Here is a 16,780-nt window from a genome sequence, read left to right on the forward strand (position 1 = left end):
TTTTTTTTTTGTCTTTATGCGATTTTTAGTGCCTATTCCTGCCTACTGCGCTTTTTTATTTAGCCTTTTTTATAGATTTTTAGTAAATCGTTGAAGTACTTACATATGTTAAGGAAATAATAGATATACTGTACCTAAATTTATTTATTTCATCATTACTTCCCCACTTAGGCGCCAACTTCGCTCCTTTACCAATCAAACATTCTTTCAATCAATCATTTAAAACTTTCTGTAGGCCATTATAAGGGTCCCTGACAATAAGAGAATAAAGAATTCATTCACTATTCAACTCAGTACGTAAAAAATATTTCGGCGTGTCCCTTCAGTTCAGATTCATACATGAGGTAGCTATAAAAAATTACTCATACGCCCTAGTGCACGCATTTATTTTAAACTCCACTATCACTAGGCTCGTAGACACGCGCTTACGTAATTGCTTGACTTTGGTTCATTATCGAAGTAATCGAATTGAGTTCTGCATACGTAAATAAATAAAGTTACATACATATGTACATACATGCATATATGCATAGTCATATCTGCATAGACTAAAATTCACGAACTCACAAACATAACCGGCTAGGTCACTGACTTGAAAGGCAAAAACAGCTCGGTATGTGGAGCAAAGCGATACAATTGATTTTAATTGATGACAATTTGCTATAGATGAGTGCAGCTAATCCCACTCAGCTATCAATTATTATTGGTAATGAATTTGCTAAAATAAGCACATGTACACAGAGGGTTATCCGAAAATTAAGTATGAAGTTGCGATCAATGCTGCCTTCGCTTCATTCATAAAGGTTGAAACTGTTTAAAAAAAAAATAAATAAAGCGTGAGGCTTCGAAATTGTGAGATATAAACTTTTTTATTGCTATATGCCGGCTATTTCCACACAATTCGGACCTCAATAATGTTTTTATTTGACATATACATATTTGCATACTGAATTTGCATTTATGTATGTAGTATATATTTGGCTTTAGCTTGGGAATATGTACATACATATGTATGTAAATATTTGTGTATTATTGATATTGACAACTTTATAAGTTAACTCTATTGCTTAATCGATCAAAGCTCTGCCGATATCAATGCCACACGTGAGCCCAATGCACTCATTGTCTGTATTTTCATTTATTATTATCTTATGTACATACATATGTATGTGTGTATGTATGTAGATATGTTTAAAGGCGTATGAAGGTAATAATAAGTAAAAGTAGCGCAGCACGTGCACGTGCAACTTAAATTGCCCTTCATTGAATATTTATCTAAAATTAGATATGACAATAAAACCCCGACGAAAGAGAAGGACGAAACATCAAAGCATCTATTTTATGAGCGCTTGGAGCGCACTTGCGAACGCACTTGCGAGCGTTGCCCCAGCAAAGCGTAAGCGTCTTGGCAGCCACGTCACAAGTAGATAATATTGTTTGCTTGGAAACCAGCGTTAATCCAACGAAGAATAGCTCTTGCCAACAAGTACTACTTTGGACTGAGTAGGCAATTGAGAAACAAAGTATTCTCTCGTCGCGCAAAAATCACACTCCATAAGTCACTAACAGCCTTATCGTCGGTGATACCCTTAGATGGATTTTTACTCGGACCAGAATGCATCTGCAAATCGTTGCATCCTAATAAACGAATGAAAAAACTGTCTACCTTTGGCTGATGAAGATGAACGATTGCCAGAAGCGATCAGATACAGATAAGAGATCAATTAAGCACCAAAGGTAATAGGTGACCTAGAAGGTTTTGCAGTATCACCGACGTTATGCTGTATCACGAACGATTCGTCTGCAGAGGAATGCTTTAAAAATTAGTCCGGTAACATCATTCTAGCCGGTTTAAACGCAACCGAGACCAATGCAACGTTGAATATGAAAAGCAAGACGAAGACGACCGATAGAGTAATAAAATCGCAATCAGAGACGTTGTCGTCTGCAGACGGAGCCTTCGTGTTGCCTATCGTTCGTGATACAGCATAAGGCTATAAAAATGCCTGTAGTGGTATACGGCGCAGCTCTTGGAGTATTCGAGAGAAAGATTCTGCAAAAGATTTACGGGCATTTGGGTTTTGGCGATGGCTAATACCGCAGACGAGGAACGATGAGCTTTATGAGCTTTTTAACTATATAGACATAGTGCGGCGAATTAAAATACAGCGGCTACGTTGGCATGGTCAGGTCGTTTGGATGGACATAAACGCTCCAGCTCTGATAGTATTCAACGCCGGTCGTAATGCTGGCAACAGAGGAAGAGGAAGGCCTCCACTGAGTTGTAAGGATCATGTGGAGAAGGGCTTGGCTTCAATTGGCATTTCCAATTGCCACCAGTAGGCACAGAAGAGAAACAACTGGCGTGATCTGTTAAAATCAGCAAAAATCGTTTAAGTGGTTACAGCGCCAATAAAGAAGAAAAAGAAGAAGAGTATACGTCACAAATTTGAACAGCCAATTGGCCTCTTCGTTAATGGCAGCTACCTAAATCTTCCTTGAAAATTTCAGAGAAGATGGATGACTCCCTGTTTCCTTCATGCTTCGACCCTTCCTTTAAAAGTTCGCCATTGATTCTTTCCAACCACTGCCCTGGTTTGCTAATAGAGTGGATTTCAATGGAAAACGAGTTAATTGCTGACCCCAATTGAGATCCCTATTAGGAGGGATAAAGTAAAAGCCTTCAAGAATACACACATGAGCCAGGAAATTAGCAATTTCTCCCTGCAGCAGTGAAAGCCATTGATGCTTTCTTCATTCGTTGCTCAAATTCATACTTCCCCGATAGCTTCTGTTCTGAAATCAAGTTCAAAATCTTGACACTGTCACGAGTTCTGTCGCATAGCAAGGAGGTGCAAATTCCATCATCGATGTCAGGAATGGCACCCACAGTGAAGTGCCGCTTTTTGGGATTCCTTCAGCATTTTAAGCAAAAGCGAAGAAAGACTAAATTATTGGAATCCCTAACCTTAGCTTTTTCTACCCTTTATGTTTCCAATCCGAATGTAATTTATACATCAGTGGTGCACATGTAAGCCCTACATATGTACATATCTGCAAGGTAAATTCATATAAAGTGGTATCCGAGAAAAGTTCGGTCAACGGTAAAGAGTCTAGAGGAGCTTCCCATTCATAAAGTCGCTGTTAGACGTGGCAAGTGCAAGCCCTTTTCAAAAGTCAGTCAAAATCAAAAGAGATTGCAGGAGCAGTTACACCTTGCATGTACATAAGTGACATTCGAAAGCACTTTTTATTTCTGAAAATCGAACTCTCCGATACTACTTTTTGCTGTTTAATGAAATGGCTAAGAAATTTTCTTGAGTCAAATTTCCTTAAGGCAGTACGCAGTTCTTAAGAAATTTACTACGCTTCCTACTACGGATTTCTAAAGTTTTTTGTGAAAAAAGAGCACAAGGCAACCCAGGTTTGCAACAGAAATATATGACCGTTCCATTATTTCTTGAGGAAAGAGTGAGGAAGCAGGCTGTGAGGTAACAAAAATGTCAAAATTCCTTGAACACACACGCGAAATAATGGCAATTTTTTCTTGACCGTTTTCTTGAGAGCTGCATACAGGGCTTTACACGGTGAATGCAGACAAGCCCACTTTCAATTATGTTACCAAGCATTTTTATGCTTATAACAAATTAATAACCTGAAAAATTTGCTAAATCTGCTAAAATGTGCAAAAAACAGTCACAAAATATATAATGCAATACTTAAATACTCCATATAAGTACAATGAATTAATTACACATATTTTTCATAGTTTATTTAACATTTTTTTATATTTTTTTACAAATTCGCCAAAAAACGCGTCACACGGCAACACTTGATTAGTTTGACAGCACTTGCAGCAAAAATTAAAATTGCTAGTGCAGCACGAGCAAGTTGAACTTATTTCTCGAAAAGGATTTGCATGATTTGTGATTTCTGCAAATATGCAAACGAGGACTTTCTGGTTTACACGGGAAAGTAGACTTTCGATTTGTCTTTTTTTTATATTTTGTTATTTATTATTTTAAAATTAAAAAAACAGTTAGCAGCCACTGTTAACATAACATTCTGAGAACTGTTAAATTCACTTAAAATCATTTTACCCGCTAGATGTCTCTTTAATCGTCATATTTTCTCAGCAATTGTTTCGCCTTTTTCGTAAACATCAGCTGCAGAGTCAGCTGTTCACTGCTGGCAGTCGAAAGCTGAAATAAAAATAAAGAAGTTAATTGCATTGCGCGATAAATTGTCGATAAAACCATCACAAAAATAAAGTATACAGATAAAAGCAAAAACAAACAGTTAAAAGAATCAATACAATAAATGAATAATTACAAAACGCCTCAGTCGTTATCAGGCTGTGTAAGTTGAATCGTCGCTGTAGGGGGCATTTAACGCACTGCGGCATTGCTCATCTGACGTAGTAATTTAATTTTTCTATATAATTGTTATTGTAGGATTAGTTTGCATTGATTAAGTTCTGAAATTTTAGAACACATCATCTAATGTTTCGTTTCGTTCCAGTAGTTGTTGCAATTATCCATCTTATTATCTCTGTCTTAGCCAAGAAAACTACTTTAATTTTGGACATTTGAGCGCTGGCAACTGGTCGCAACAGCAAAACCGCTTCTCAGAAGCCAACAACTGCAATGGCAATGCCAACGATGCACTGTTTGATTTCTGCCACAACCTAGGCAACGAGACAAACTATCTAACCGGCAGCTTTAACAACTTACAATTACCGACGACGTCCTGGCGCTCCTTGGATCAAAATATCGATACAGCGCCTTCAAGCAGCTGTTACAACTCTGCACAATATTTAAACGAAATGAACAACGATAGACGCACTGGTGGTACTGGCGTTAGTGCTACCACATCCACTACCAATTCGATACACTCCATTAATAATTCTTCGTCTCGAATTCATCGTGTGCATTCAAGGCTCGGTCAATTGAACCCACTTTTTCATAAAAGGGAAAAAGCGGAAGATGAAAATGCGTTACCACCATATCTAGTCAAACAGGCACGCAAAACAGGGGCATTGCAGCTGAGCGGCAAAGGCTTAACCACAGGTTAGTATTCAAACCGATTCAACTCATGTCCGCATTTCTTTAAATTTGCACAACAACACAAAGCAAACTGAAAATCAATAACTCGTCCTTAAGAATGTTACTGTATGCGTCACCATGTTTGCCAGTAAGTAGTACACACCAGTGAGTTTTTCTCAACCGGTTGTAAGTTCTATGTGCCGGACGTGTATTCTTACAAAGGTCATTTGCTAGTTGATATTTATGGTCTGTCTGAATTTGAGTGTAAAATATTTAGTAGAGAATAACACCTATATGCTATCAATAGTTCGCATAAGCAATATAATAAAAATATTACACTTACAAGGCAGATAAGCACACAGGCATAATCTAATTATTTTTGTACAAGAAAATTATATCTGTTTGCTCTGGAGTGTACTAAATTGCATAAAGGTGAAAAAAGTTTTAGAAGTAAGTACACACATATGTATGTATGTATATTTGTTTCGCGAAACAACAAATATTTAATAGAAAATATATAATTAGCCTAAAAAGTGTATTTCTAAAATGTCCAAATAAACCATTTTATGCCGTCTTACACAAATCCATTTTGATACACAAACTTCCTGTTTAATTGCGCGATTTAGCATTACTTATTGTCCTCTTTTGAGCAGCTCGCCATAATTGTAAACTTTATGCTTTGAAGCTATTTGTGTCAACTGTTACTTGTCTGCGGCGTATGCTGACATCAACAACTTACCAAATTGGGCTACCAAGTGCAATGAGTACAACGAGCATGTATGAATTTGCTTTTGAATGCATTTATTTCATTGAACTTGACAGTGAATTTACAAGAGGAATTGATTAGCTCTACATACTACATACACGCATACATACATACATAGATATGTCTACATATACGATAACTTGATATATGTAAATATATGCATATATTTATATTTTTTTATTTAAAACTGCAAAGTATCACATTACATCACCTAAGACTGTGTTGTAAATAATATAACCCATTTATGGTAAAAGCAAATTTCATGCTCAGCTAACCATCACAATTGTTCTGCTTAGTTTTAGACATATATGAATGTAAATTTTCTTGCAAAAAATTAACATTAATGCAAAATTCACAATGCATTGACACAGTTAAGAATTATCTGTTTAAGCGCGAGGTTGCATATTTTGTGGCTGATTGGCCAGTTTTAAGTGCATCCTGTCAAGAAATAATTTTTCGAAGTCCAACTTAACAAAAATAATCCTTCAAAATTGCGTCCTTAAAGCAGTCGCGCAAAAAGCTCACATCATTTTGTATGTGTGGTCCAGCGCATCGGCGCTTATACTATCACATACGCGAATATCGCATGGCTTCCTCGACCAGCGAGCAAGAAACAGAAGATGAAATCGAACAGAAAGTCGTGGCACCTTTGCCGATAGAGCGTAAATTGATTTATTGAACTAAATGCTAAATGTTTCGTGTTTAAAATAAAACAACAATCAAATAATACATATATCTTTTATATTACTATGTGATAATTGAGTTGATTGTGTCTTTTATGTGCTTTTTGTATTTATTTAACTCAAGAAAAATTTAAATACATACATACATATTTAATGAAAAACTTATGATTTCAACATTATAGTGCCTGATCAAATTTACCAAATAAATGACATTGATAAAGATTTGCCAACCTCGCTAGAGCAGCTAACAGTCAAGGAAGAAGATGCTTGGTGGAATCAAATGCCTCTAACGAATTTAGACTTAAGTTCTAATGCCCTGACGCATTTGTCGCCGAAAATAGAAAATCTCGATACCTTAACCACATTGACGGTAAGTATGTTAATGTTCACAAAAATTCCTAAAAGACACAAAAGATTCCAAAATGTTTCCAAAAACAACCGATAAATCCTGAAAAAGCACTAAGGATTGCAAAAAGTCTGAATATATCCCAAAAAAAATTACGAAAAGTCCGAGAAAAAAAGAAACACTAGAAACCCTAAAAAGTTAAAAACTTAACTTTAATTTTTTTTATTGTTATATCTTACTGAAAATGGTCTTTTTTAAGGTACAAATTCATTTGTAATAACATATCTCCTGCCCTGTTTGAAAGCTTACTTATTTAACAATGTCCCTTCATATTTGTGTCTCATATTTGTATACAGTTATTTTTAAAATATCTACTAACACCGAATTTTTTATATATATTTTTATGCAGCTTCACGACAACTTACTCACCAGTCTTCCCAGAGAAATTTGTAGGTTGGAGAAGCTAGTACGTGTAAATCTAAGTCGAAACAAGTTGAGGGAGTTGCCTGTTGATTTTTATTCGTTACCTGAGTTGCGTTACTTGAACATATCGTACAATGAATTTGAAGAACTACATCCCAGTCTAAGTGATTTGCACATGTTGGAGTATTTGGTATGTAACGAATTAATTAACCACTTAACATACATATAATTATTTTACCACAACCGTATATACGCGTGTATACAGTTGAACTGCAGTAAACACGTGTACAAGTGTATTCAAAAAATTATACGCAAATCGAAATATATTATTAATCTACATTGATTATAAATAACACTAATTGTAGTCGTACTCATTTTTTTTTAGTACCCATATTAATATACAGATACGCACAAAGACATTGTAGATATCATTAAACCGTGCAACGGTCAACTTTGCACACACAAAAAAACCAATGTGCCTGCGTAACTAGGGACCAAAAAGTAAAATTGCGTTTTTAGTTTTTTCTCTCCAACGTCTGGATTTTCTTCAAAAGAGGACTTTGGAATTTCAAGAATATGATTAACTCTAAAAAATTATTTTAAAAATTTAGTGTAGGTAACGAAAGGAATGAAAATTCTGTAAAATTTAACAAATTAAAATTTTTTAGTGAACAAGAATAAACAGATATTTAAAATGTCCTTTTAAAATTTTATCGCCGAATATCCTTGGAAATTCCCACTAGTTATTTTGAAAATAATATATCCTCCAATTGCGCCCTTCTTTATTAGTTTAGGATAAAAAAAATAATGGCAATGGCACTTTCAATACCTACTCCTCCTTCTGAACAAAAAAAAAAAAGATTTTTTGTCTACATAATTTTCGCTTTCACGTACTTATTCTACATTGCACTGATTTGTTTTAGTATTTTTAATGAATCAAAGCCTTAAAATTTCAAAGTCCTTTAAAAGAAAAACCTGACGTCAGAGAAAAAAACTAAAAACACGGTTTTACTATATTAGTTCCCTAGTTTTGCAAGTATATGGATTTTTTCGCGTGCCTTGAAATTGTTTGGTTTTTGTCGCACGCTGTTATAACGATTACGCATAGGTGAAAATATAAAAATGTTGTGACATTACTTGGATCTAAAAATATCAAATATTCTGAAAACAATAATTTTGACCTAATAACTTTTCTTATCAACAATTATACTTATACTAATTATTTAAATTAAGTTCATTTAAACTAAGAAGTGTGATTTTAAATTAATGCAATTCATTGAACAGTTCATTCATAACAATTTTTTATACTTTTTATAAAACTGAAATCAATAAATATACCCACATACCTACTATACATTTATATGTACATTTTATATATTTACTATGAATTTAATATATATACATATATACCTATATATGCAATTAAATCACTTTAAGCATTAATAATTACTAATATAAAACGCTTCGGCTTACGGTTTATGGTGTATAATTTTTTTCCACTAAAAGGATGCTTCACATAATTCACTTACGGCGCTGCCCAATGGTATTGGTTTTCTAGTGCGCGTATCTGAGCTTTTACTCTCATATAACCACATAAAAGAACTGCCTTCAGATCTGGTCAATATGCGATGTAAGTTGATTGTTTAACAAAATAAATTCTTCTTTCAATTTCTCCACATATGCATATACATATGTATACTAATAAAGGTTGTAAATAACAAATGTATAATTACTTTTACTATACTAAAGCGTTACAAAAATTGGACCTGAATCATAATGACTTGATTTCTCTACCCGAGGATATGGGCAGTCTACGTAAATTATTGTGTTTATACCTACAGCATAATGATATAACACAACTACCGAACTTTGAGGGCAGTCAGAATCTGCAGGAGTTATATGCTGCCAATAATTTAATTGCGGTAAGCAAACTTTAGTTTTAGAAACTGTTTATGCTTAAAACTTTTGCTATGAAATCAGTTCAGTAGTAGTAGTTGCAGGATTCTTTATTTCTTCAATGAAATAGCAATGTAATAGTTTTACAAAAATTTTTTTTTTAATAACTATAAATTATTGGAAAAAATTAAAAATGACTGACAGTACTAAAATCTTTTTGGTACTCTAATAACACTGTAGCGAGCAACGCATACATATGTATTTGAGATGACAAAAAAACACCGAAACAAGTAAACTTAACTTTGAGTCGTAGATTACGAATCTGTATTCTGTTTTTCAAGATCAGGTAATTTTCCCAAGATATTCTTATGAAAAAAATACAAATATTAACAGGGAAAAACTAAAAATACAAATGAAAAAAAAAAACAAAAAATCAGTTCTGTGTTCGTATGGAAAAGTAGCTTACAGTGCCGAACAGAAGTATTGGCACAGTGAATTTTTCGCAATATTTGCAAAGTTTTTTATTCTAATTTATTTTCGATAATTTTTTATAAAAATATAGTTAATTTTACACCAAAAAACATAGAAATAAAATCTCTAAACGTTGTGCAAAACTCAGGAATCTTCAATTTCTTTGCACACGTTGAACGACGTTTGGCAAATAAACGTGCAAGAAATAGTTCTGATACTAGCAAATCAATATTCTTATTAAGTAAGTCTTATCAACAAATTCCTTGCCGTTTAAAGAATAAGGGAATGAATGCCGCATTATACTAAAGCCGGCCCTTCGCCATAAGCTACTTTTCCATACAAACACAGAATTGATTTTTTGTGTTTTTTTTTCATTCGTATTAAAGCCTTTTCTTTTACAAAAAGAAAATAATGGTACTAACGTAGAAGATCCATGTATAAATACAAAAAAGTGAATTGTCAAAGGAAAACGCGTAATGATTTTTAATGATGTTGCTCATACGCCATGGCTTAATCTGTTGTACGTCCTGTTGGTCTTCTTTGCCCTATCTATACGCAATTAATGATTATGCGCTTCCAGAGCGTCTAGAAGCTACGCACGGCCGCAAATTGTTCCTCAACTAAATTATTTTCCGCCCCAAACCTGCGCTGCATAGCCTTGGATAGCTCTGCATACGATCAAAGAAACCTTCCATTTCCAACACCAACACCTTTACACTTTCTGTAACGCTGGCCAAATACCGTTTTCGGAGTCATTGTTACACCTAGGTAGGAGTACTCATGAGCAACTTTCTCCTACTTCCCCATTAAAGAGACACATTTCATCATTGCCAACCTTTTCCTTATTTCTTCTGAAAATCATCATTTTTGATTTTTCGATCTTGACTTTTATTACTTGTAAGTTTTCCTAGCATTATGCTTCGCATGCATAAGAAACCGTACAACTTTTCAATAAACCTCACTGCCTCAAAAGTTTAATTATGTGTTGATATTTACAGGCCTATTCTGCATTAGTAATAAAAATTTTGCGATCGGTAAATAAAGTTCCTGCCAATTTTAAACCCTTTTCGCACCCTGCGCACTCTTGCATCCAAAAAATTTTGTTACCATCTCAAAGGCAGGTAGCAAAATATTGCCCCGTGATGTGTGCAACACCAGATTTCTACAAAACTTAATTGCTGAATAAATTAAATGTTACAAAGGTACCTGGCATTGCGGCTACAAGAAGTGCTGTCAATGTTTGGTAACAAAATTTTCTGATTACAAAATGTGCGGCAGCAGAATAGGCATGTGAATGTATCACAGTTAACTATAGAAATTCGTAGCACCTTAAATTAGGCTACTACTACTATTCATATATGGCTGTGAAAATCTATAAAATAAATTCATAGTGCCAAGTATTCGAATACGAATGATTAGCGTTTCTAATCGCAATATAGAGTAGTCCCCTGGACTCTTCTCTGAGTTCTTTCGTTCAGCACCCAACTATCTACTTACTGTATTATAATTTTCAATTTAAACATACTTTTCTTTTTATAGAAACTACCAGAGAGTTTTTGCTCAAACTTGCCACATTTGAAAATTCTCGATTTGCGCGACAACAAAATTACGAAAATCCCAGAGGAAATTTCGCTTCTGAAAAATCTTATTCGGCTCGACTTTACCAACAATTCCATTAGCAATCTGCCATTGTCGTTGGCTTCATTGGCGCATTTGGTTAATTTGCAAATCGACGGCAATCCGATCAAGTCAATCCGACGCGATATACTACAGTGCGGTACAACGCGTATTCTGCGAACTTTGCGTGAACGTGCGCGCGCCGCTGCCGAGAAGCAACAACGCTTGCATCAAGGCGACACAGCTTCCGTATCAGCGACATCCTCGGCAGCATCATTTATATCTACCAATTCAGCTACAATGGGTGCAGACGGTTTAAATAGCCCGCGACGTCCGCCTGGCGGTTGTGATGAAGATACAATATTTCCTGATAAGTGAGTTTCTGATTTACTTATTATGTATTTAGTGTAGTGTTATCTTCAGTGGCTTGTGTTTTGTGCATCTTTTTTTTGTGTGTGTATGTGTGACTGAGTGTGCCCAACCCCCTCCTTTCCCATATAGACTTTATACATCCATTTATGCAAATGTGAATTTGGATCAACCGAGCGGAACTCAAGAACAAACCCATACGATGCATTCAATGCAGCAATGCGCATTCAATTATAATAGCTATCAATATATGAAAATGGATATATCCAAATTTGTAAATCCAAATTTCGCTTTCAATAACTGCTATGGCCCATTTACATCTGCCAATGATCCGCATTATCCAATATATGAACAGCCAATGCCGTATCAAGATCCGCACGGTCGTGGCGGCTACAGTATTTATTCGCAAAATGTTCTTTAATTACCTCTTGGCTGGTTAATATGTACAAACATAATCGACTCGTGCTTGAAATTTCAGATATAAGATGAGAAACACACACACATTGAATGTGACAATGCAGTACCTAACTACAGTGCCTGATGAGGTGTTTCAAACGGCCGCAGAAGAGCACGTCAGCTGTGTAGATCTCTCCAAAAATCGTTTGGAAAAGTTACCTGACGCGTAAGTATTACTCAACTGTAGATCAATTTACTATATATGTACATATGTATATATGGACATATCTACTAGTAGAAAAGCTTAGAGAAGAATTTTTTCCTCGATGAAAAATTTGAATAATTTAAATTAGCATTAAAACATCGAAAAGGCCTGTGAGCGAGTTTTTGATTCTTTAGAAAAAGAGGTCTTTGTTTTTTGTTCCATAAAAGCCCAAATCAAAGGATGGGTAAACGGACGGACGTTATATTTTCTAATTAAAATTTATAGTATTAAAAGTAGATATTTCAGATGAATAAAATAAAGGTACTCAAAAAAGTTAATTCTCTAATACCCATATATGTAAATATGAACTAACGAACCCGCGTGACATTAAAACGCCAAAATTTAATGTAACAATTTAAAAAATACTTCAAACTTTAGTTACAGTTATAAGTGATCCATGTGCCAAATTTTAATCGAAATCCGTCCAACCGTTTCCGAGTAGAGAAAAGTCCTGCATAGTTATTTCTCGCGTATTTTAAATCACAAATAAAAAAGTTCTAGTTTCAAAAAACAAAACGTTATTTCACATCTCAAGCTCTTTAATTTGACATCCCATTTTTTGAAATTCGAGACAACGGTGCAAATCTGATGACCTTCATAAAAAATGCATTTGCATATTATATATATACATAGTTAGATATAAATTTTCGAATAGGTGGCAATCGTAATCAAAACTATTTTCCAACTAAAGCTTTCATTGTGCATAAGTCAACTAAATTCGACATTTCAAACAGATGGCAACCATTTTCGAAAGTATTTTCAAACTTAAATCTTAAATTTCTTTCGTCTGGCATTGGGTTACATATTCCTATTAGCTGATGAATTAAGTTGAATTTGATTTAACAATTAATATAGCTGCCAAGTTCTGCTCCGACAAATGGTATCGCAAATCTCTAAGAGTAAGCTTAGTGCTGAGAACGCGCGTCCTACACTGACTTGTGTCGCTGGCACTTGATGTATAATACATGCTAGATCTCTTAGTCGGGGATATATACATTTCTTTAGTCTCTCAGTAATCCATAAGGTCCGTACCAACATCAATGCGCTTCTCCCTATAGGTGCCTATTTTCATAAATGCTTTTCGAACGTAATCTTCGGAAAAAGTAAAACTCAAGTTTAAGCTTTTATATTTGACAGAAAAAATAAAAGTAAATTCGTATTTTTTATTTTTGACTGAAAACATATCGGTGAAAAAATAACTGTAATTTTTTTTACTTTTTTGAAAAAAATGCAATACCGTTACGGTCCCATAAGTAGATAACATTTTCCATGTTTCATTTCATTTCATTTATTAAATGTATAACCGCAACAAATTGCTAATTTAAATATAGACAAAGAGAAAAGCATACATACATACATTTGCAAACTTAAGAATAAAAACAAGGACAAATAAATAAACTAACATTATAATTATAATCCCTAAACAATAAAGATTAAGAGTACTAAGGAATACGATAAGAAATAAAAACATACATAGATAGAAAATAAATTAAGAATGTTGATAAAGATTGATAGATAAAGATAGATGGCCAGTCCATTCAAAACATTATTTCTTAAAATGTGCGTAAATAGATTACTTAAAGTTGCTTCTGCTTAGACTACTTCTTACACCAGCAGGGATAGAGTTCCACAAACCTATAGCGTTGACGAAGAACAGTCTCTCTGATGCTAACGTACTAAAGTGAGGGACAATTAGATCTGTTACCCGTACAGACCTAGTAAATACTAACTTATTAATAAGGTAACCTGGAGATTCCATAGCAATCAGTCTATATAGAAAAACACAGTTTCGGACTTTCAAATACTCTGATATTTCATAACCCAAGAGGGTACACTTCCACGGCGATATATGCTCGAACTTTGTGAGACCATACAAATAACGGGTTACATTATTAAACAAAATATCAACCTTGCGCATCGAGTTGCTATCAAGCTTGCTGTAAACTACCTCAGCGTATGTGATTTGCGGCATTATTATTTGTAGGGACCCGAAATTAAGTTTACGTGTCTCGGTGTTTTCTTGTACCATTTTAGCGTCCCTACAGTGCGCACGCCATGCAATGGAAAAATTTCCAATGCTCGGAAAAGAGGGCGAATCAAAGACTCAACACTTAGATGTCGAGTAATGCAAGCCATGGCTTCTAAAACTGACCATAATTTATATTCAAATCGATTTGAGGTCTCGGCTACCAGATGGTTAACCAGCTGTAAAAATTAAGTTCGGAACACGATTTGGTGTAGTTTTTGAACCTTCGGAACTAGTCCGGATGCATGTCGTGCTGACGTAGTAGAGCAGAGAAGTCCATTGAACGATTCTTTCACAGTGAAAATTTCTGGTGGGTAAATTCGTCTCGAGAATATTTTTCCTGCTCACGACCACGTTGTTGTTTGAAGAACCAGCACATTCGAATCTGAAGCAGTTGGATACATCCCGGAAAGTGAAATTTGACTTGATGTATTTAAGGAGTCGCCGACGGACACTATATGTTATATATATATATATATATATATATATATATGATATATATGTAGTAAGTTGTTGTTTCTTGTGGCTAGAATTCAATGAACATGACTGAGTTTTCAGAGTTCTGTATAGAAGAACCATAAAATTGCCAAGATTTGTCTAGTCATGTGTCTTTGAGGCCTGAGATCCCCATTTTAGCAAAGCAGGGAGTGGGGACTGAAGGTAATCAGAGAGTGATGATATAGTAATGGCCTAGATGCGTCAATTAAGGACTCACCACGTTCGTCGTCCGTAGTTTTCCCCCATGTTGGGTGCCTAGCATTCGCAACGCAACCGATAAAAGTGTTTAGTTTGGGTCAGTTCGTAAATGCATTACTGCGGCATCATTGCAAAAATCAGTCAGTATTTGTAAACTAAAATTGATAGAAATGCCCAGCATGCGTAAACACAGCTAAACGCAGAAACCTTGAACTATACGCGGTTTATGAATAAAGTTTAAGTAAAGAGTTTAATTCTTTGCAGTAATACTGTGGGTTGCATTTACTACAAACTTCCGGTCTATGCTTTAATGAAAACAATTCATTGTTTTTTTTTTTTAAGAAATTAGTTGCAATTAAGCGACCGAACTCTTATCGATGTTGTCTATTTTTTAACTGAAAGTAAAGAGTTTCTAAGTACTAACCATTTTCATCTACTCTCCTTTTTAATATATCCTAGACTTCAACTCCTCAAGGGCAGTGCCAGCGAGTTGGTTTTCGCCAATAATCAATTAACCAAAGTGCCAACATTTTTGTCGCAATTCACGCGGCTAACTCTGCTCAACTTATCGTGTAATCAACTCTCTGACCTTCCGAGCGAGCTGGGTGTGCTCAACACATTGCGAGAATTGAACATTTGTAATAATCGGTAAGTACTTGAGCAAAGAACTAGGCTTTAGGTGTTTACTAATTTCTAATGCACACACTGTTACATAATCAAATTATTCCTTCCTCTGGCATTTTAGCTTTGACCATATACCGAGCTGTCTCTATCAAACACAAAATCTTGAAATTTTCTTAGCCAGCGACAATCGTATCAAGCATATCGACGCCACACCGGAGGGCTTGGGCGCTTTGAAGCGGCTCACCATCTTAGATTTACGTAACAACAACATTGAACAAGTGCCACCCGTACTTGGTAATCTCAAAAACATTGTGTAAGTTGTCTTCTAATTACATATGTGCATATGTATATATTTTCTTCTAATTATATTGTTTCGCTTGCAGTACTCTGGAGCTGCTTGGTAATCCATTCCGTCAACCGCGTCATCAAATACTTGTCAAAGGCACGGATGCTATCATGTCGTATTTGCGTGATCGTATACCGGCTTAGCGCCGACGTACGGAAGTCTTTTTTCTTCATTTTAGAGTAGAGCGTAGCTTGAAAATCTTTAGTTACAAAATGGAAAATGTTAATTTTGATAGTCGCGAGAGATTTGCTCGATATTGCTAATTTTTTTATGAAATTAACTCAGCCGCTGTTGGCATGCGTGAGCATCGGCGTAGATCACGTTTTCAAAAGCAGTTGGGCTGTTTTATTTTGGGGAATTTTATTTGTGAGAACAGAATATGCAATACTTTTACAGGATACATACAGACATACTATGTACTTGATGATGTACTCTTAAAAAAAAGAAAATACATTTTTTTCGCAATGCAAAGGTTTCATCTATGCACCAAACATTGTTTGTATAGTGTGATTTATGCGCAAAAAAATATTGTTTATTAATTACTAATTCATTACACTAGTCATCATGTGCAATATGCGGAACGCGCCCGTGCACACATAGCTGGAAACTTTGTTAGAAAATATATTTTTTGTGCCGTAAAAATTTAATACATATACGAAATTTGCACTCGCATAAAACATGGCTAGCACTTAATGTGTAAAACAGAAAGTACCCTTTTAATCTAAGTATAGCTTTTAAATGTTAAAATATAAACTCAAAACTGTAATGCCAAACACTAATAAAAACCAAAGCCTTCATATAAAGCTTCTAA

At 34.9% G+C, this 16,780-nt stretch overlaps 1 protein-coding gene across 3 annotated transcripts; it reads left to right on the forward strand.

Annotated features, from left to right (window-relative positions):
• Positions 1-4,503: 4,503 nt before the first annotated feature.
• On the forward strand, positions 4,504-16,780 carry LOC118736912 (leucine-rich repeat-containing protein 40). Of its 3 annotated transcripts, XM_036467047.1 has the most exons (10): positions 6,299-6,473; positions 6,677-6,864; positions 7,250-7,453; positions 8,770-8,893; positions 9,013-9,185; positions 11,170-11,621; positions 12,095-12,238; positions 15,459-15,647; positions 15,745-15,936; positions 16,007-16,780. In XM_036467047.1, the coding sequence occupies exons 1-10, from the start codon at positions 6,347-6,349 to the stop codon at positions 16,110-16,112; spliced, it is 1,899 nt and encodes a 632-aa protein (XP_036322940.1). In that variant the 5' UTR covers positions 6,299-6,346; the 3' UTR covers positions 16,113-16,780. The 3 variants fall into 3 exon arrangements, with proteins under 3 accessions (XP_036322939.1, XP_036322938.1, XP_036322940.1); XM_036467046.1 differs by lacking the exons at positions 6,299-6,473; positions 15,459-15,647; positions 15,745-15,936; positions 16,007-16,780 and adding exons at positions 4,504-5,069; positions 11,749-12,028 and having other exon boundaries at positions 12,095-12,172; XM_036467045.1 differs by lacking the exons at positions 6,299-6,473; positions 15,459-15,647; positions 15,745-15,936; positions 16,007-16,780 and adding an exon at positions 4,504-5,069 and having other exon boundaries at positions 11,749-12,187.

The sequence above is a fragment of the Rhagoletis pomonella genome, unplaced genomic scaffold, assembly GCF_013731165.1.
Source record: "Rhagoletis pomonella isolate Grant_MI unplaced genomic scaffold, Rhpom_1.0 Rhpom_scaffold_00004, whole genome shotgun sequence".
NCBI lineage: Eukaryota > Metazoa > Arthropoda > Insecta > Diptera > Tephritidae > Rhagoletis > Rhagoletis pomonella.

Bases quoted from the DNA above. Each gene is read 5' to 3' on its own strand.
- LOC118736912 (XM_036467047.1), top strand. From the start codon at position 6,347: ATGTGTGGTCCAGCGCATCGGCGCTTATACTATCACATACGCGAATAT. The intron at 6,474-6,676 runs GTAAATTGATTT...TCAACATTATAG, and splicing joins GGCACCTTTGCCGATAGAGC to TGCCTGATCAAATTTACCAA. The intron at 11,622-12,094 runs GTGAGTTTCTGA...TTGAAATTTCAG, and splicing joins GATACAATATTTCCTGATAA to ATATAAGATGAGAAACACAC.